This window comes from Stenella coeruleoalba (assembly GCF_951394435.1).
Source record: "Stenella coeruleoalba genome assembly, chromosome: 15".
NCBI lineage: Eukaryota > Metazoa > Chordata > Mammalia > Artiodactyla > Delphinidae > Stenella > Stenella coeruleoalba.
The window spans coordinates 65,758,472-65,779,509 of NC_137161.1; the positions used below are offsets into that span (position 1 = coordinate 65,758,472).

The following is a 21,038-nucleotide window of genomic DNA, read 5'->3' on the forward strand; positions in this document are numbered from 1 at the left end:
AACCGGGATGGAAGTACACCAGAGGAAGTGGGGTGAAAGCAAACATTGGTCTGTTCAATTTACTGGCAGTCAGAACAGGGGGTGTCTGGGAAGTCTGTGGGAGGCATCTTTTTACAAGCAATTCCCTCGCCCCTTCCCCCCATTGACATAGCCCCTCTTCCCTGAAGTTATGAACGTGTGCTATACTTGTAGCCACAGAAGCACATCGCAAATTTGCTTTCAGGATCCTGCTAATGAATGAGGAAGTCAGGCCAGGCCAGGTGGCAGGGCACCCACCTGAGAAAAAAAGGAATACAAAGGCACTGCGAGTGTTAAACAAGCGAAACTCTTCTTTTTCTCAAAACGTAGTCAGGCCTGGAGACTGTCTATGTGATTTGGTGAGAGAATCAGCAGAGCTGAAGGGTGACTGGAAGCCATCGCCAGAGGGAAGAACACGAGCTTCAAGGCCAGATGCCAGCTGAGCTCTCAGAACAGCCCAGCCAGGAGGACAGGCAGGAGAAGCATGGGCCAGGCCACCAGGAACACTGAAACGCAAGAGAGGACTGTCAGGTGGGCTTTGGAATTCAGCAGCCAAAATGAGGTGGCATCCCTATCTTCTGTCTTACAAGGATGACAAAGGCAGAGTATCCTTAATATTTATTTTGGGTTATAGCCCCTGGGAGGTGGCACAGGGCCATGTGGTAGAGGCAAAGCTGTCTCACCACCACCAAATAAACTTCATTTTCCTCTGAGCATGCTGGAAGGCACTTTTCCCCACCTCCTTTGCAGGTAGGTGGGACCATATGACTGAATCTAGCCAGTGGAATGTGGGTAGAAGCTGCTTCTAGGCCCGGTCCTTAAAACCTCCTACATAATTCTCCCTGCTCCCTCATCCATCATCTAGGGACCAGAAGCAGAGGATCCAGGAGAGGACTTGTGGGGGACAGTAGAGTTGCCAGAAGTTACCAGAAGGTAAGAACCTGAGTTCCTAATGACTGCAAAGGCACTGAACTGCATCCTCCAGCGATTTAATGGGAAATAAACTGTTGTATAAAAGCACAGAAAGATGGAGATTGTTTGTTACAGCAGCTAGCGTTACTTACTATGACTAATACTGAAGAGGCCGAAGGACAGGGAGGTTAAAAAGCACTACTTCTGTTGCTTGACTACTTAGCTTAGAATCCTAGCTCTGCAGCTAGCTGTGCAGACCCAGGCAAGTTATTGAAGCTCTCCAAACCTGAATTTCCCTGTATGCAAAATAGAAACATTACTAGCAGCTATTACTGCATGAGATTTTTGTAAGGCAAGTGAGTGAACTCATAGCAAGCATTTAGAACAGTGCCTGGCACATGGTAAACACCATGTAAGTATTGATTTTGAAAATCAGACTCTAAGATCTGGGAGGTTGGATTCATATCTCTTCTAAACATTACTGTATACTCAGGGTTAAAGAAGGGCTTGGATCCTGGATCATAGCTGCCTCATATTTGAGGACCTGGGAGAGGCATGCACCGCCCCCTCCACCCAATACCAGATGATAACGGCTCTCTATCCCCTAAATTTCAGAGTAACTTGCTGATGTCCTTAGGAGGGAGGGGGAGAAGAATATCATAATTTTCAGAAACATATTAGTATATGACAACCAGCTTATAATTACGAAACATAGGTTGATGTTTTATGAATTCTAAAACATCAAAAATGCTTGTGGGAGATAGCAAGCAATGAAACCATAGGTGCCCTCTTGTGGGTCTCTGCTACCAGGTCACAGTAACTCCCTCCATTTTCAGAAGGCTCCAGAATCCACTACCCACCGAGAAATTAGTCAATTTGGCAAAGGCTACTGGGAAGCCAGGCTGCTCCCGGCACTGTGCTAACCTGAAGGACTGGAAGAAATGAACGAGGTTGAGGTCCCTGCTCTCAAGCTGCTTTTGCTCTGAGCTCTAACCCCCCTCTCCAATGAGCACTGCTTTTCTGAGTGTTGTCTGAATGTTAGCACTGAGCATGGAGAGGACAACTTGAGATTATCTGGAAACTTTTAGACTGTTATCTAGTTGGAGATTTGAGGATGGGTAGAACTTTTTCATGTCTGGGTTCACCAGCATAGGCCATTTTGGGGGATAGTGAAATCTTAATAGCATTGCTTTCCCTTTGGGCCAAAATACATTTCTTAGATTTGTCTTCCTATTGAGCTCCAATTCATCCATCAAAAGCCCTTTCCGATGTTAACACATGCAGAAATTCTCTCCTGACCTTATCCAGTACAGTTAATTACTCTTCTGTGTGCCCCTTCTGCACTACCTACTTGCTTGTGATTTATCTGCTTATATGCCTATCTCATTTTTGCAACTGGCGTTCATTTGGCCTACAGGGCTTATTCTGCTAATATTTGCACACCTGTCTCCTTTTTCTCATTTAGTTCAAATATCACCTCCTCTGAAAAATTTTCTGACCATTTATCCATTCTGATATTCATTTTCCTTCCTATCTTGGTAACAGAACCATCACACATTGGTTGGGCACATGGCCACCCAGGATAAAGACTACATTTCCCAACTTCCTTTGCAGCTAGGTGTGGCCATGTGACTAAGCACTGGCCAATGAGATGTAAGTGGAGGTATAAGGTGTCAGCTTCCAGGATTGTTCCTTAAAAGTCATTGACTTCTTCCAAGTTCCCTCAATCCTGGCCTAGATATAAAGATTGGTGCTCTGGCTGCCATCTTGGACCATGAAGGTGATGGCCACACCTAAAGATGGTAGAGGGGTGAGATGGAAGGAGGCTGGATTCTTTTTTTTTTTTAGAACCCAATCCCAACTAATATGTGTGGCATGAGTAGTTCCCATCATAAGGTAGCAAAATAATTGCTAAAATGTTCACCAATTAGTGACTCAAGAGAAAGTCCCTGTTGAGGGGGGAATTCTCTGGCCAGTACAATGATTCAGGCCTTCAAGTACAGGGGAACTGGAATTGGTTAATTATTACTGCTTTATAGTAATGCCCTACTGCAGAAGGATGAGTAACTGAGGAGTTTTAATTGTTAGGGCCAAGTGAGGGAGCCAGAGGGTCTCTTTGGTAGTTAGTTAGCTTGTAAGAAGCCCTTATCTACAGCCAATAGGAGAGTGGATACAGTTGAAGAGCAAATTTGGACTCAATATAGTTGCCAAGCTTAAATGATGGTTGAATGGTCTGTCTAGGCAGCTTTGCTACGATGTCAGCGCTCTGGCTGGAAAAACCTGGGGACTGAGCAACATGGGATGAGATCATCTGGATAGAGGCTCCTAAGGATTGTGATTCTTCTGGTCGCCCGGAACCAATGCCCTCAGAGCCTGCCTCTCTTTATTAGGAGCTAGCCTTCCCTTATCCATAGGAAGTGAGTCTGGATCCTTGACGACCTCATGGTGCTGCCCTGTTAGCCCTGGATTGCTTGCCTTGTGGACTTCATTTACGTGTGAGAGAAATAAACTTCTGTGTTATCTAAGGCGGTTATTTAACCCTAACCCATGCTGGTAATTTTCTATCACATCACTCTCCTCTGTTTCTAAACTACGTTGTTAACTTTTTGTTATCTATTTCTCAACTGGAACACAATCTCCATGAGGACAGGCATCTGGCCTATATCGTTCACCATTATAACTTCACTGCCTAGAGCAAAGCCTAGCACACAGTAGGTGCTCAACAAACATTTCCTGTCTAATGACTGGCTCTCCTGCTGCACTGTGAGAGCTCATCTCTAGAGCCAGTCTGGGGTCTGATTTATATCACGGTCCACAGTTCTCGGCACAGGGCCTGGCACGTAGAAGAGGCTATAGCTAAATATTCACTGAATTAAAAAGAGGGAGAGTTGGGAGGGAGGGCTGTGGGAAAGGCAGGAGAAAATGATGTACCTGCAGTGCTGGTGGTTCCACTCATGACACCAAGAGACTGGGCACCTGGAGACAAGAGCAGAAGGTGAGGGTTTCCATAGTCATGCTCCACTGACTGTGGCACTGTAGCCATAGTTGCTCCAAGACCTCCTGGACCTGGCCATCACAGTCACGGACAATCCACATTGTGGAAGCATCTATTATCATGCATGTGAAACTTAATCCTCCTGACAGATTTGTGAGGAAACTGTTCTCATCCCCATTTGACAGATGAGAAGACTGAGGCTCAGCAATGTCTGCCAGTAAGCGGAAGAGCTTGGATTTGAACCCCAGTCTGTCTGGTTGCAAAGTGGAAGTTCCTAGCACCTCCTCCCCCCTCCCCTAGCTACCCTATGACAACACATGAGGCAATAAAAGGACAGGACAATTCCAGGCAGAGCCTTCTTCAGGAGACAGCCTGTTTACTCATCTGGAGAATGGAAGTGGTAATAGCGCTTACGTCCTTAGCCTGTTGTGAACATTTCATGTGACAATGCATATAAATGTGTTTGGTATGGTGCCAGGTACAAAGTATTATTATTACCGTTACTATTATTACTGTTATTAGTGTTACTGCATCCTAATTTCTCTAGGACAAAAAAAAATGTTTTCACGTTCTTGGATTTCTTGATTCTGCCATTCCAGTGTGAATAAAAACCATGACTAACTACCACAGGTACTGCTAACCCACGGGATGGAGGGATGAAAATTTGAGGAGCACTTGGAAAGCTTCTCCTATGTCATGCCCCAGAACACTGTAACTGGATTTTGAGAAACACAGTCATTCCTCAGAAAACAAAGTTGGTCTAGGACTTAGACTGAGTTATGGGGACCTGGCAGGAGGGAAAAGGCAAAGGACACACGCTTTGGAATCAGACCGAGCTGGGTTCAGCGCTAACTCCAGCTGCTCGTGAGTGGGTGATCTTGGGTGAGTCACTTAATCTCTCTGAGCTTCAGTTTCTCACCTGTAAAATGGAAGCATCTGGGGAGGATTAAGTGAGTCAGTGCATGCTGAGAGCTTAGCCTGATCTCTAGCGCACAGCACATGTGGCAAAAGCGATTATCATTACCCAAAGCATCTCCTGGAAAGATGTATTCACCAGTGGGGGGCACTGAGGAAGCAGAAAAAGCCCTGGGGTGTTAGGTTGGTGACCCCAGGCATCTACAGTTAACTGTCAGCACCTGGCCAGCTGGTGTTATCACTAGGACGTGGCCACTTCTTACCTCTGCGAGTGATGGGTCCCAGATCTAAAACACGGGCTGGGTCAATAGCCACTCCTTCACTGCGGAGTTGATTTCTCGAGCAAGACTGTGGGGATGGAGAATTCTCATTATGTCAAAATGTAAAGGCACGTTCCTCTCCAGGCTGCTTCTGCAATGGGCAGCTCCGGCCCAAGCATGGAGCCCCACCCCCTCTATGATCCTAATTCTGATGTCTGGTTTTCTCTAGAGAATTCTCACTGTCATGTCAAATGAACCTGGGTTTGAATCTCTTCTCCTCTTTTAGCTGTTTCATTTGGGACAGATGACTATACCTGTCTACTATTATTAAATAGTATCTTCCTGGTTGTGAAGGTTAAAAGGAAGTATGTCTGCAGCACACAGGCACATAGCAAGCACTCAAGAAATGCCACCTCTTAGCAGCCAGTGCTAACTCTGGGTTAAGAGCATGGGCACTGTGGTTACACCTCAGCCAGGGCATACCCCAGCTCTGATACTTTCTAGCTGTGTGGCCCTTGGGCAAGGGACCTCTCTGAGCTCAGTTTCCTCATAGGTACAATGGGGTTGCTAAAAGAATCTACTTAAAGGGTTGCTGTGAGAATTAAATTAGATAAGGCATATAAAAGTTTTAGTACAGTGCTTGACACAGAGTAAGCACTAAAAGAAGTCAACTATTATTAAAATCATTTAAAATGTCCTGGGCCAAGGAAACCTAGAGGACAGGCTCTTTCATCTGATATACTTCCTGGGGACACAAGGATTGCTTACCTGTGGGCTTTTGGAGGCTTAAAGTACATCCATTCATCCTTCTTTTGTCCCTCTCTTCCTCTTTTTCTCCTTCCCTCCCTTCCATCCATCCACCCATCCATCCATCTTTCCATCTCTTCATCCATCTAACTTCCTTTCCCTTTCTCCCTTCCTCTCTCCTTTCCTCCCTCCTGTCTTTCAATCCATCCATAATTCCAATAAATATATATGGAGGTACCAGGCCCCATGTCAGGCACTGAATAGCTGTTCAGTCCAAAGAGATACTCACCGGCTGGCACTGCTCTTTAAGGGAATTGCAGAGAGAAATCTCACAATGCAGGAAAACTAGGTCATAATTTCCAGCAAACATGAACATCTGAACTGAGAACCGGCTTTCCGATGACACCCCATTCTCTTCCACGTAGATAGTGGAATCACGTTTATTTGGGCAGCTGGGAGGGTGACAGGCACAGGGATTTAACTTCTAGAGCAACTCAGGGGGCCTGAGGCCCTTGGCTGCATCTTTAATTTGTACCCAGTATAAAAATAGCATCGGAGAGAATTAAAGAGCCTCCCCACCTCCCGCCAAGTGTTTTCTCCAACCTATAACACAGACTTTTATTCCTCCAGGTTTCCTCCACAATGTTACCCATAAGCCCACACGGTTAAGTTGGGGGGGGGGGCACAGTCCCTGGAACGAGACAGACTGATTTCAAATTCCAACCCAACCCACTTTCTAGTTAAGCGATCGTGAGCCGATTACTTTACTGAACCTCACTTTTCTTATCTGTAAAGTAGGGACAGGAATATGCACTTCCTAGGGTTGATGTGAGCATTTAATGAGATAATCCTTATATTCTGCCTAGTACAGTGCTTGGCATACAGCTAAACTCTATGGTAAATGTTAACTAGTATTATTACCACGGTTTGAATCATGATCTATAGATATGCATTTCCCTTTGTTTTTGCTAGTTAACAATATTCAATAATATTTTGTCCCATAACAGTTACACTATTTTCATGTTGTTCAGTTAGCGTTAACATCTGTATAAAAGTCCCCTGTTTTTGAATTATGAACCTATCGCCAACGTTATAAAAGGTACTGAAATGAAAAATAATTGGCATTTCTTTACCCTGCCCACCTATTTTGTATTAATCCTTTAAGGCTACAATCTCAGGAGTGATATTTCTGGGTCACAGGGTATGGTCATCATATGTAATACCAAATTATTTTCCAAAAGAGGCAAGCCAAGTTACCCAACTGCCAGACAGGGATGAGGTGATCATTCTTCTCCACCCCAAACCTCATTTAGGCCAAAAGATAACCCCAGATTGTCCGGTACCTGTTTCTGATGATGAAATATCTCACAGGGTCATTCATGTCTCCAGTGGGCGTGGCATAGCAGTTCCTCAACACCAGGTTAAATCGGGACGTGTCCCCTCTCTCCAAGATGGCGCCCACATAGAGCATGGATTCAACAGACAGCACGACTGCAGACCCTTCATAAGGAGATGTGTAGTTCTGGTCTTGGAAGAGGGCCATCCTGACAGTGAACTCTCCCTCCCCGTCCACACTGATGTTCAGGGAACTGAAAACAGAGAAACCACAAGAATGGAAACTTCAGGTTTTGACCAGTGAGAACAAAATCAATCAAGTCCCACACTTGTGTTGGGTGATGAAGGCAGAGGCATATCTTTGATTCCTAAATGAACTATTCAATCAGTTATTTAAATCAAGCATTTACTACCTTCTAAACTTGACAAACACATGAGTCTGGCTCCAGGATTCCTACAAATTCTCCCTGCAAGAGAGAGCAGACATACCTCCTTCACTCAAAGAACACCTCCGTCTTCTAACCTGTAGAATAGGGCTTGGAACCAGTTCTGTGGGCTCACAGTTTCTAGCAGCAGACCTCTTCCCTGCACCCCATAATCTTCAATGAAACACCAATTTTAACAAGATAAATAAAATGGCTTTAATGTTTATTTTTTATGAACCTTGGGCCCCAACACATTACAGACTGAAATCTAGAAATTGAACCAGAAGATTTCTAATCCTAACTCTGCCATTCTGTGAGCCCAGGAGGCAATAAGGGAATGGGAAGGGCACCTTGGGTTTCTGATACCCCCAGAAGGACCCCCAGCAAGTCTAGGAATGCTGAGGAATTCCTTCAACAGGGCCCATTCCAGGCACAGCCATACAGCAGTGAACAAAAGACAAAAGCCCCTGCCCAAATTGAATTCCATCCAAATTGCTATTTGGTTCTATTTCTGGTGAGTTACAGGCGCTGTTTATCCAATCAAAGCTGATCTGGCTTAAATCCCACATTTGCAGGGAAGCCTTCCTGCCCCCAACTGTGCTCCCCAACCAAGATTAGGTCAGGGACTCTCGCTCCCTGATCCCACAGCACTCCGAGCCTACCCCACACTGCGTGCATCTCACTTGTAAATAATTTTTGATATAGTTAGTTGTTAATGCCTTTCTTCCTCAAGATAAATGAAATTGCTGTGCATTTTTGTTCCTTAGCGTTTTTTTTTTGTTTTTTGGTTTTTTTTTTGCGGTACGCGGGCCTCTTACTGTTGTGGCCTCTCCCGTTGCGGAGCACAGGCTCCGGACGCGCAGGCTCAGCGGCCATGGCTCACGGGCCCAGCCGCTCCGCGGCATGTGGGATCTTCCCGGACCGGGGCACGAACCCGTGTGCCCCGCATCGGCAGGCGGACTCTCAACCACTGCGCCACCAGGGAAGCCCTTCCTTAGCGTATTTAATTAACACTGTTTCATGTTGTTGTATTGTTTCATAGTAATAATCTTTAATATCCACAAAATATTCGATGCCTGCCTTGTTCATGCCAAACATCCCCATACATAATCAACAAATATTTGTGGAGTGGACAAGCGAATGAACGGAAGCTCCTGGAGGAGGCGGGCGGATCCTGTGGACGTCCTAAGATGTCGTGAAGTCAGTCAGGGTTACGGGTCAAAGGGTAAGTAAGGGTCAGTGCCATACCTTACGATGGGCTTCAGGGCAGTTTGGAGGCTGACTTTCATGTCCAGCGGGTAGGCACACTGGAAGTTGATGCTGAGGATGGTGTCTCTGATGATGAAATCGTTGACCAAGAAGAGGGTGTTTTTGTAGATGGCATGGGTTTGGTTTCTCTTTGGCATAAAAACAAGACCACACGTATGTTTATGTGGATGAGGGTACAAGTGTATCTGGGATTCAGGTCTGTGTGACTCCAGAGTTGATGCTGTCAGTCAAGCTGACACCCTGCCCTCTGACCTCAAGGAGGCAATGGGCCTCCTCCCGCTGTGGCACTGACACTTTACGGGAAGGGGACTGAGGACCCCAGATCAAAAACTACAACAATAAATTGCTGACCCTTGGGAACAGTCAGGAACCACCATGCCTGGTCCTCTGTGAACCTTTCCCACCTCATCCCTAAGTGAAATAATCATAATCAGAACTTACATTTGCTGAGCTTAAGATCAAACCTATTCTCAGCTCTCTCCTGGACAAACGTGTGTAAGCTCACATACCTCTAGAGGCCCATGGAGGCTAAGCGACTTGTCCAAGGGCTCCCAGTTACTGAGACAGGCCCCACCAGCCCAGCTCCCGCACTCTGGCAGCAGTGGGATAAACACCACTCACCTCCAGAATGTTTCCGCAGGCACCAGCCTTTGCGGGGCTGGTCACCGATATCCAGTTGTTCTCCTCTCTTCGCATCATGCTGCTGCAGTTCCAGTTCTGGTCCTGAAGGTAGGCATGGACCTCGTCCCCGAAACCCAGGCCTTCCAGCAGACACTTGTCCAGGGACACTTTGATCTCCTTGGCCTGACAGTCCAGCTGGGGCTGCAAACTGTGCACATCTGGAAAGTTGGGAGAGGGAGGGAGGTAGAGTGGGCAGAAGCCTGGAAGTAGCGGGCAGAGCTCACACTTTCTGCCCTTTGGCAAAGCCACCTTGCCCACGGGAGGCTGGGGAGACTGGAGGGGGCCTGGGACCCACGTGGGATTCACACCCAGGCTTGTGGTAGGCGAAGTTGGCAGAGATGCCCCTGGTCCAAGCTTTCCAAGCATTTTGTGTGCAGGCTTGATGAAGGTTCTCGTGTCTGGTTCCTGTTGAGCCCCAGAGCAGGTCACCCCAAAATATGCTTAATGGTACATTGATTATTTTGAATTAAAGTTACTTAAGGTACAGCTGATGCAAGAGGGACACTGTGACCCTCCTCTCTGTCTCCCTGAAGGCAGGAACTAAGTCTCCCCTGTGAAACGTGCCCTCCCTGCATCTGGAGTAGAAGGACACCCCTGTCGCCAGAGATGAGGAACTCGGGCTCCTTCTTGCCCCTCTGCTTAGAACACTCTCTCGTCTGCAGCGACTGGGAGTGTGCTCACAGGAAAGCAGGCCTGTGCCCAAAGCAAGCGTCGGAGGCCCTTGTTAGAGTCTCGGAGGGAAGGAGATCATCTCAGCGGGAAGCTCATCCAATCCCCACCCAGGGCTTAGGGCTCATCTGTGGCATGTCTACCCGTGGGTCACCTGACTGTGTTTGCTTACTTACTGGGATGAACAAAACATCACCTCCAGAGCCTGCCCATTTGGACTGCTCTGATTGAAGTCTCATAAAATCCCTGCATTGTGGGTATTTTTTATTATTATCTCATCCCCATTTTACAGATGAGGACATTAAGGCTCAGAGAGTGTAGGTGGCTTGTCCCAGGCCCCAGGCCCCACCTGGCCAATCCAGGACTGGCACAGGATTCTGCCCCTGTTCCTCATGTATAGACTCTGCAGATATTTGGACACAACTTCCACACCTGCAGAGTTCTCTTCCTTTGTCCTCATGGGTCAAGCCCACTCATTCCTGAGGCCACGGTCCAGTGGCTGACCTGGAAACGTGCTCCATCCCTGCCCCCAATCCTTGCAAACTCACTGGCTTCATGCACTCTCATCCCCTGACCTCAGTTCCATCCCTACTGACTCTGGTCCACACCTTGTCCAGACCCTCTGAAGTTCCCTCCCTCCTGCCCTGCCCACTAGGCCAGCCCAATCCCAGCGCTCACCGGAGATATTGAGGTCCTGTCTGCAGAAGCAGTCCCAGGTGCCGCTGACGAAGCGACACTCCTCCTTGGAGCGGCAGGTCCTCTCACAGTTGTGCTGCGTGGTGGCGGGGTCTGGGGTAAGGTGCAGAGGAAGAGGATAAGATGCAGAGCAGGGTGGACCTGAGGCCACCAAGGCCAACCTTGTCATTCTACAGGGCACGGAAGACTTGTGCCACGCTTGGTGGAAGGGTCAAGCCTCAAACTCGAATTTCCCGACTCCTAATCCAGTGAGGTGAGAACCTCGGAGGTGCATCCTAGTGCTCTTACTACAAGGCAGACGCTGTTCCCAGTACTTTCCATGCATTAGCTCGTTCATTTCACGCGGTGACCACATGGGGGTGGGGGTAGCACAGCAGTTGAGCATTTGGATCGTGCAGCTGGGGTGCTAGGCTCAAACCTGGCTCTGCCACAATTCCAGCTCTGTGATGTTGGGAGAACTGCCGAACCTCTCTGTGCCCCAGACCCCTCATCTGAACTAACTATATAGTGCATGTCTCATGAAGTTGAGGAGAGGACTAAAGGAATGAATGGTTTCAAGTGTTTAGAACAGGAGCAGAGGCACTGTAATGCATGCTGTGTTGCTGTCATTTTTGCCATTGTCCGTTTTTTTCAGCTCAGAAAACCCAAACTCAGAGAGTTAAATTAAACTGCCCAAGTGAAACCTAAACCTCAATGAGTCTGAGTTCTTAATATCATGCCACACACGTGGATAGACGTACCGGGAGATTTCACCTTCAGATCTGAATTTCTGGCTTTACTTGAAATGCTGGAAGGTCTGGCAGCCCTTGGGCAACATTCCCATTGGGCAATAACTGACAGGCACTGAGTCGAGGCTGTTCTGCTGAGTCTCCTCCTGACCTGCTCCACTCTCTCTACTGACCCTGGGCACTTCACCGGGTAGCCCTGTTCCCCTCACCTGTGCAATATCTCAGATCACACTTCGGGATGCCCTCCAACCGGTACACGTGGTACTGGCCCGGGCAAGCCTTCACCAGCACCTCCGTCTTCCAGAGGCAGCAGTTGCCACTCCAATGGGCACAGGCGATACGGTTAACGATGCCCTCCCCGACGGTGGGGTGGGTACCATTCAGCCACACGGGAGCAGCCGTCTGGCAGTGGTGCACGGGGACGCAGTCCTCCGGCATCCTCACTCCTCCGTCTCCCACAAATCGGTACCAGCCGTGCTTGTCACTGTCACATTTCTCGTCTTCTCCCGTGTTCTCTGTGCTTCGGGAGGGCTCATCCAGTAGGGTGTAATTCTGGCAGGGGTCAAAACAGAGCTGCGCCTCTGGGGTGCCAGGGGCTCCACACTCCAAGCCCTGCTTGTAGGAACTGGCACTGGTGGGGTTTCTGTAACCTGAAGAGTAACAGTATGCTTAGGTTTACAGAGAAACCCCAGAGCCTACAGCGTTTTTATCCCCGACACACTTTGTTTTGGAAATGCTGGGGGCCCCAATGAGGACAAGCAGAACATGATCCATTCATTGACCACCAGCCCTCATCACCTTGGGGTCAGAATAATCCTGAGGCCTTTGTGTGGTACATTACAGGCATTAAGAACATCGGGGTCATTAAAATGAATAAAGTAGAAATGAAACTTGTCAGAGTCCATTGCATTCCCAGAAGTAACCATAAATTTGTTGTACAGTCTTTAGACCCTTTCTATGCATATGTTTAAAATACAGTTCTTTTTAAATAAAAATGGGTTTAATGTTGTAGAGCTTATTTTTTTCCACTTGCATCTCTTTCTTTCTTTTTCTTTCTTTCTTTCTTTCTTTCTTTCTTTCTTTCCTTCTTTCAACATTTTTATTGGAGTATAATTGCTTTACAATGGTGTGTTAGTTTCTGCTGTATAACAAAGTGAATCAGCTATACATGTACATATGTTCCCATATCTCTTCCCTCTTGCGTCTCCCTCCCACCCTCCCTATCCCACCCCTCTAGGTGGTCACAAAGCACTGAGCTGATCTCCCTGTGCTATGCAGCTGCCTCCCACTAGCTATCTATTTTACATTTGGTAGTGTATATATGTCCATTTCCACTTGCATTTTTTCCTTAATATATCATAGACATTTGTCCATTATCAGTAGAGGAAGATCTAAGACAAGGTTTCTTAACCTCAGCACTGTGGATGCTTGGGCTGGATAATTCTGTGCTGGGGGCTGTCCTGGGCACTGTAGGATGTTTAGCAGCGTCCCTGAGCTTTTCTTACTAGATGCCAGGAGTACTCCTCCCCGAAGCTGTCTCCAGGCATTGTCAATTGTCCCCTGAGAAGCAAAATTACCCCCCACTGGGCTAACAGGACCATTTCTGATTGCTGATCTCATGGCTTTTAACAGATTCAGGGACTGTGATGCGTGAAGAGGCAGACAAGTAAAGCAGGGGTGGGGTGGGGGGCGGAGGAAGCCAACAGGCTGCTCAGTCTGGGTTTAAACCCAGCTCTGTGCCTGCTGACTGGGTGACCTTGGCAGATGGTTTAACTCCCCTGAGACCCTTCTGCAAAACAACACCTGTGAGCTAATGATGCCCAAACTTCATCCATTCCCATGCCTCAGGTCATGACGTTTGCCACACGTGTGTCCACCTGTCCTATTACTTATTTCATGTGTTTCTTTCAATGACTCTCTTTATAAATTCGTTTCATCCTAAGGAATAATAGCTGTGATACCATAGGTATGATGTACTAGTTATTTTGTTTAATACCCATGAAGAAAAGTATATATAGCTATCAAAAAAATTTTTTTTTGGCTGTGCCCCTCAACATGCAGGATCTTAGTTCCCTGACCGGGGATCCAACCCGTGGCCCCTGCAGTGGAAGCTCAGAATTTTAATTACTGGATCACCAGGGAAGTCCCCAAAAATTCTTTAAGAATTTCTGCACCCTCACAGTCATTTCGGGATAGGCATGCCCCATTTGGGAAAATAAAGCTTTAAAGGATTGTTGGCTGGTTAAATGAGATAGTAGGTGCAAAATGCCACGCACAGCACCTGGGGCCTGGTAGTCTAAGCTAATTCTCTCCTCTAGTTCTGATATGTTGAACAGTGTGAGTGCCTTAATGGTGAATTAAGTATATCCTACCAGGGTCACATCACATCCCTTTTTTTTTTTCCCTGATGCACAAGCTACTTAATGGGTGACTGTGTGCCCAGCACCGATGCGCTGATTGCTAAGGCTCTGTCCATCCCCACAAAGCTGGGGTCACATTAGAGGGAATTTTTAGAAAAGACATTTTCAAGCCTTGCTTATGCACATGCTTGTTTTAAGGAAAGGAGTCACTGCACTTGTTATTCTTGGATTCTTTCCTGCACACACTGTATTTTCCCAAGGGAGGCCATGAGCTGAGTCCCTCTAGCCCCCTCCACAGGTGACACGGGCAGAAATGTTCACCCTTGTGTTGAGCCTGAGAACCCTTCCTACAAGCATCTAAGATGCCCAATCCATGGCTCTTTGGAAGGACCACAGAGAGATCACTAAGCCTAGTCCTTTCATTTTACAGATGAGCAAACTGACTCAGACGAAGGAGAGGCACTTGCCAAAACAAGGCACAGAGTGCCTGGGTGATTCGTGTCCTCGTGAACCCCGGGCTCTCTGATCGCCCCCACATCCGGGCACGGGAAGTTATGTTAACTGGCTTCCACTGTCCTTGAGGGAGAGTTTCTGATTTGGCTCTCTGAGAGACTGTGACTGATTCCAGCTTCTCTCATCTTGTTTCCCTCGACTTTCGGCTTCTGAACCTTTGCTTTAGTCATGCCCCTGTCTCCTCAGTGACCCCGAAGCACCTTCTCTGCACTTCCCTGCTCACTCTCCAGGTATTGCAGGGCGTCTGAGATGCCAGGTGAGCAGAGCACTCACCTTGCTGTTCTGTAGATGCCAGGGTCAGAATGCAGGAGGCCAGGGCCAGCCACAGGACAGGAGCCATCCTTCCCATGAACTGAGACATGCGGTCACTCAGTGGCCCGCAGATTATCCATGCAGCGGGGGGCGTTGCGGGAGGGAGAGACCCAGATACGATCAAGGAGACAGAGGTTGTTCCCTTGGGTGCATGCAAGGGTAAGAAGGGAACTCACATCAGTTAGCACGTGTACTAAGCCCCTTGCATACCTTAGCTCATTTAAGGCACCAAACCACCCTCCAGGGAAAGTATTATTATTCCTCCCATTTTACAGATGAAGAAGCTGAGACTCAGAGTAAGTTAATCCCAGAAATACTTATTGAGCCCCTCCTGTGTGTAAGCACTGTGCTGGAAGTGAAATAGCTTGCTCAGGCCCATATTCTTAGAAATGAACCGATGGCTTCCTTCATGAAGGGCTGTATTGCTTTAAAGCAGGTATGACTTGAAGAAAGGAGGTAGTATAACAGGAACAGGAGACTTGCCAAGTGGGTGAGATTGACAGCAAGAGAACAAAAGGCAAGCTTAGAGCCAGCCAGGACTGCAGAATGTCCTAGAAGGTCTCAGGGTAGTTCCTACTCAGGTCAAGGTAGTGGCTCTTGGAGACTGGATGGAGGGGGGTGGGTGACGGTGCTATGAATACCTACCGACAAAAGTAACGGCTTCCCTTTCTCAGTTCTGTGCATCAGGCACTGTGCTAAGGAGCCCAAAGTGTCCTCTGTGTGTGTAGATGTCTGTGAGACCATGTCAGACTGAGCCCAGTCTCGCTCCTGGCACAGTGTCTGACGCACAAGAGTTGCTCGATAGGGGTTTGAGGGATGAATGAATAATAAATGGGGAGGGAGTGGATAGAAACAAAGAGCTGTGAAGAGCCTGTCAGCACTCAAATAAATAACACTTCCTCTTCTGGGAAACTCTCCTCAAATGGAAAAATCTTTGGATAACTTCGTACAGCCTCTGTAAGACTTCAGTTGAAGATAGAGGTCTGTTTCTGGAAGGGATAGCGTGAATCTGTTATGAGAGAGCGCCCGGGACTGGTAATTCTTAGAGATAAAATCCCAAGTAGAGGGACTTCCCAGGTGGTACAGTGGATGAGACTCCACGCCCCCAATGCAGAGGGCCTGGGTTCGATCCCTGGTCAGGGAACTAGATCCCACATGCATGCTGCAACTAAGAGTTCGCATGCCACAACAAAGGAGCCCATGAGACGCAACTAAGGAGCCCACCTGCTGCAACTAAGACCCAGTGCAACCAAATAAATAAATATTAAAAAAAAAAAATCCCAAGTAGAGGCCTGTCTTCTCGGTGGGGTGTCCAGGGACAAGGGTGAGGGGCACCTTTAGCCCTGGAGCAGCCAGCAGGTGCCTGGAGTCATGGCTGAACTGGACATAGAGTCATATCTGGAGCCCTCGACAAGGGCCAGGGTGCAAACTCCTTGCTGGGTTCTGAAAGCTTCCAGAAACAAGCAGCCCTAGCAATTCCAGTGAGTCAAGGGTTGGGGGAGGCCCCCAGGATCAGGAGAAAGACTGCTGGGGCTTGAAGCAGGACTTACCTGGAAGTGAGAACACAGAGCGTTCCTCCTCCTTCTCTGGCCATGGGAACGCAAGCCTGCTGTGGACCTTCCTTTTATTGCAGTTTCCCACCCATGTGGCTCTCCACGATTGGTACAGAGGTGTGACTGGAGTTAGCCTACCAGGCATACACTGGGCTGGTTGGGTGCAGGTAAGATAAACAATTTACCACAAAGGATGGTGAAGGAAGGCCCCTTTGTTCTCCCCCCATCCCCCCAGCTGTCCCTCCTTCATGCAAATGCTTCTCTATAAACAGGAGCAGCACGTACTGAAGGCTGAACACACTGGGCCCCTCCGAGTGCTTTGCACCCATTACTTCTCACATATAATCCTCACGATAAACCAATGAAGCTGGTACCATATTTATCACCAGAAACCAAATGCTAATCAAAAGGAAGGATTTGGATATTAAAGGATTAACATCCAAAGGGAAGTGGAGAGAAATCAAACACACGCTTGTTTGCTCAAGGGATTTTCAATTGTACCTTGTGTTCCTAGCTAATCACCTTAAAACACTTCTGCTTTTGTCTGGATGCCACTCAGCTTGAAGTCAGTTAGAGCAAGGGAGTAAGGAAGGAAGGGGGGGATGGGTGTTTCTGATTTTTGGCCCATAGAATCTACCCAACTTCAGATGCTCGGTGCTGAGGAGTCTGGGAAGGGCCAATGTGGAGATGTGTGAATCGCGGGCTAGCAAAGGATAGCCCCTGCCCTCGGACAAAATAAGCATCAGAAGAACCTTTTGGCATGTGGGTTACCCTAGAGATTGGAAGGTAGAAAACTGAGAGGAAGCTGAAGACCTTGGACTTTTAAATTCCAGGCTTGGACCTGGCTTTTGTGGCAAGGTAGATATTACAGAATTAACAAAAGGGTCACAGCTTTAGCAGAATAAATAGCCATTGCCTTTTCTGTTACTCTGGGCCTCTTTAAGGAGGCAAGGCTACAGGGTCGGGGAGCATGGGGGGTCTTGGCGTTGGTAACACCTTTCAGGAAAACCTCAACATGGACAAGGAAGAGATGGTACAAGCCACCTTCTCTACTCCTAGTGCATTTGGAGAAGAATCCCCTAAATGTGAAATTTATAACAACTACAAATGCCGGATTCAGAAATTCATCTGAGCCCACAAAATAGCCCACTGATCCATTCATGTTGGCCAGGTACCCCCCCTAGTCTCCCCTATGGCCACTCTCAACCTCCTCCATCCTTTTAAACAGTCTTTGCAGCCATCACTACTCACCTACTCTCCCCACTTCCTCCATTCTCAGCAGGTGTCTTGCATTCTACCTCAAGAAAATTTAAGTCATCACACTTGACCTCACTCAACTTTGTGTTTCCCCTAGAAACATATAAATATCTACCCCCATTTTCCAGTCCCTCCCCAACTTCTGATAAGGTGATCTTTCTTCTTTTCAAAGTCAGTTCCTCCATCCGTCTCTGACTTCTCCATTTCAATCTGAGGCATATGGCTAAGGTTGCCCTGCTCAGGTCACCTCTTAAGCAAGTCCACTGGGCATTTTTTCTGGCCTCTTGTCAATGGATTTTTCACTGCTTTCTTCAGGCGCTCTGTATTTCCTTGACTCCCCTGTGCCACTTGTTTTCTTGATTCTCCTCTACCTCTCTGGATACTCGTGCTCTATCATTATCATTATCATTGTCATCATAATTATTCTCTTCCTCCAGCTGTCCTTGAAAATGCTGGTAGGTCCCATTTTTCTTGTCACTCCACGGACTTTCCCTGGGAGGTGTCAAGTTATCTCATGGTTTCAAGTACCATCCACAGGCTGGTGAGTTCCAAATCTCTATCTCCCTCCCTGACCACTCCCTTGAACTTCAGATCCGCCTACCCAGATGCTTGCTGGACTTCTCCACTTGGACTGAGATGCTCGAGGCACCGTGAACCTTAGCAGGTCCAAATCCTAACTCATCAATTCCCAGAGATCTCACCCTACTCGTTGTATAACCTATCTTAACCAATGGTACCACTGCTCACCTGGTCACCCGAGCTGGAAATCTGGCTCCTTCCTTTCTCCCTCAGCCTCACGTTTCCAATAATCATCAATCTTTCAGATATTCCTGAACCTGTCCTTCCTCCTCATCCCCACGTCATCAGTCTTAATTCAGGCCACCATCATCTCTTAGGAGGGTGATTTTAACAGCTGCCTAATGGGTCTCCCTGCTTTCGTTCTTGTCCCCTTTGATTCTGTTATCTCCCTGCAGCCAGAGGCCACAGTGTCACCTCTCAGCAATATGTCCTACCCCACACACACTAGGCTTCCTGGGATCTGACCCCTGTTCACAGCTCCCATCTCATGTACAGATTTTCCCCACATGCTCTATGCGCCAGCCTATTTGTGGTTCTCTGAACTCTTCCCCCTCCACACCTTTCCATGTGCTATTCCCTCTGCCTGGATTACTCTGTGCCCAGCCTCCTACTGCTTAGCATTCAGGTTTGCCTCTTCCAGGAAGTCCTCCCTAAATTCCCCAGACTTGCTTGTGCTACTCTTCTGTGCTACTAGGCCTCTCTGGGCTGATTACGGTCACACTCAATTACCCACTAACGTATCTGTCTCCCTCTGAAGGCCCTAAGATCTTTGTGGACTTGGATCCTGTCTTGGCAGTTCTAATCAGCATCTAGTAAGTACTTGCTGGGTAAACAAATGGACAGAAATCACGGTATGTATGCTCAAGACCCTTTCCTGTGTGTAATGCCTCACACTTATGGTGCCCAAGTCTCACTGAGAGCTTGGTGGAAAGACACAAGTTCCCACCTCAGGGCCTCTGCACTTGCTGGCCCACTGCCTGTAATGTTCTTCCTCAGATATCTCCCTGGTTCATTTTCTTACTTCTCTCAGTTTCGGCTTATCAGAGAGACCTTCCTCAAGCATCCTATGTAAAATAACACCCTCATTGCCTTATTACCCTCATTTCCCACCCCCTCCCTTCTGAGTGCTTGTTACCACCTGACATATCACAGAGCTATTGTTTACATGTTTCCCCCTTTTAAACATAAGCTCCTTACCAGCAAGGGCTCTGTTTTGATCACTGTCAGTTTCCCTGCTGCCTATAAAAGCGTCCGGCCTTGAATTTATGCTCAAAATCTCTGTTGAATATTGAGTTGAATAACTATCTGATAGCAAGCAAAAAAGGAAAGAAAGGGCTTCCCTGGTGGCGCAGTGGTTGAGAGTCCGCCTGCCGATGCAGGGGACACGGGTTCGTGCCCCGGTCCGGGAAGATCTCAGATGCCGTGGAGCGGCTGGGTCCATCAGCCGTGGCCGCTGAGCCTGCACGTCCGGAGCCTGTGCTCCGCAACGGGAGAGGCCACAACAGTGAGAGGCTCGCGTACCGCAAAAAAAAAGAAAGAAAAATAAAGGAAAGGAAAAGGAAAGGAACAGAGGGACAAAAGGATAGATTCTGATGTGCTTTTTCCTCCTGGCTCTTGCCTTTGGCCCTTGTTTTTGTTTTTCTTTATGTTCTCTTGTACCTGAATCAAAGTATAGATGATTCTGCACATGTCTAGCCAGGCCCATCTGACCATGGACGTCCTCCCACGTAAAGCTCTTACATAAAGGCAGCAGGCATGGGGATTCAGTGCATGTCTGCGTGTGATAAGAGGTTTCTTAACTTGAGATATGCTGTCCCCACAGTCCCCAGTTTGCTGATACACACGTGTGGTTTTCCCTGGGATCAGAGGTTCTAATAATGGGTCAGGGCCTTGGTCTCTCCTGAATGCCATGGCTGGGGTCCATCCAGGTAAGCAGCTGGCATCAAGGCGGACGTTTCCCATCGGCATCAGCTTCCTTTGGTCCACTGGTCAAAGAAGTCCAGAGCCCCTTGGGATATCCAGGTCTCCTGGGCAGCCTCTGGCTGTGTGTGCAAGGAGCCTCCTGAAGGCCCCCCTTGCAAAGCATCCCCCCTCAATGGGGTTAGTGGTCCGCCTTCTGCTTCTGCTGCCTAGTCCCTGTAAACAGGTCTACATCTTCTACATTGCGAGGGAGAAGTGCAAAGGATGGAGGGGTCCCGACGACGTGCCAGGTACGTCACCTATAAGGATTGTGAGACTCCAGAAGGCAGGGGCTGTGTCTATCTTATTCACGTCTGTCTTTCCCCAGCACCTAGCACAGTGCCTGGCATATATTAGGTGCTCAAAGAAATTTTTCTGGAAAACTGAATGAACCCTGTGAGGGTATCACTATTATCCCCATTATGCAGAAGCAGCAGCCCCCTGTTATACCCTCCATTTCTGCAGTGCCTGACACACTTATCATTACTTGTTCAAGTTCTTTTTCCCCTGCCAAACCTTAAGCTCCAGGAGGGCAGGGCTTGTTCTCTGCTGTATCCCCAGCAGCTAGCACAGTGCCTGGCGCATAGTAAGTGATCAGCAAATATTTCTTGACTGACTGACTGAATGGATAGATAGATGGATGAAGCTCAGAGACATTGTGTATTTTATTTAAGCTCACAGAACTAGAGTTGGACCCAGTCTCAGTGACCAGACCATGAAGTCCATGACGGCAGGGATGGAGTCTGGTTTTTCTCATCATAGGATCCGTAGCACCACGGACAGTGCCTACATAGAGCAGGTGCCCAATAAATACTTATTGAGTGAATAAATGACTCACAGACTGAACTTTTCAAA

At 47.8% G+C, this 21,038-nt stretch overlaps 1 protein-coding gene across 1 annotated transcript; it reads right to left on the minus strand.

The window, feature by feature from the left end:
* Positions 1-234: 234 nt before the first annotated feature.
* GP2 (glycoprotein 2) lies at positions 235-14,884 on the minus strand (the record flags this gene model as incomplete). Its single annotated transcript, XM_079944935.1, has 10 exons — positions 235-524; positions 3,862-3,906; positions 5,104-5,188; positions 6,137-6,299; positions 7,191-7,436; positions 8,856-9,004; positions 9,498-9,715; positions 10,905-11,015; positions 11,860-12,300; positions 14,797-14,884. 10 exons carry the CDS (start codon positions 14,882-14,884, stop codon positions 466-468), a joined length of 1,605 nt encoding a protein of 534 aa, XP_079801061.1. The 3' UTR covers positions 235-465.
* Between the last annotated feature and the right edge of the window lie 6,154 nt (positions 14,885-21,038).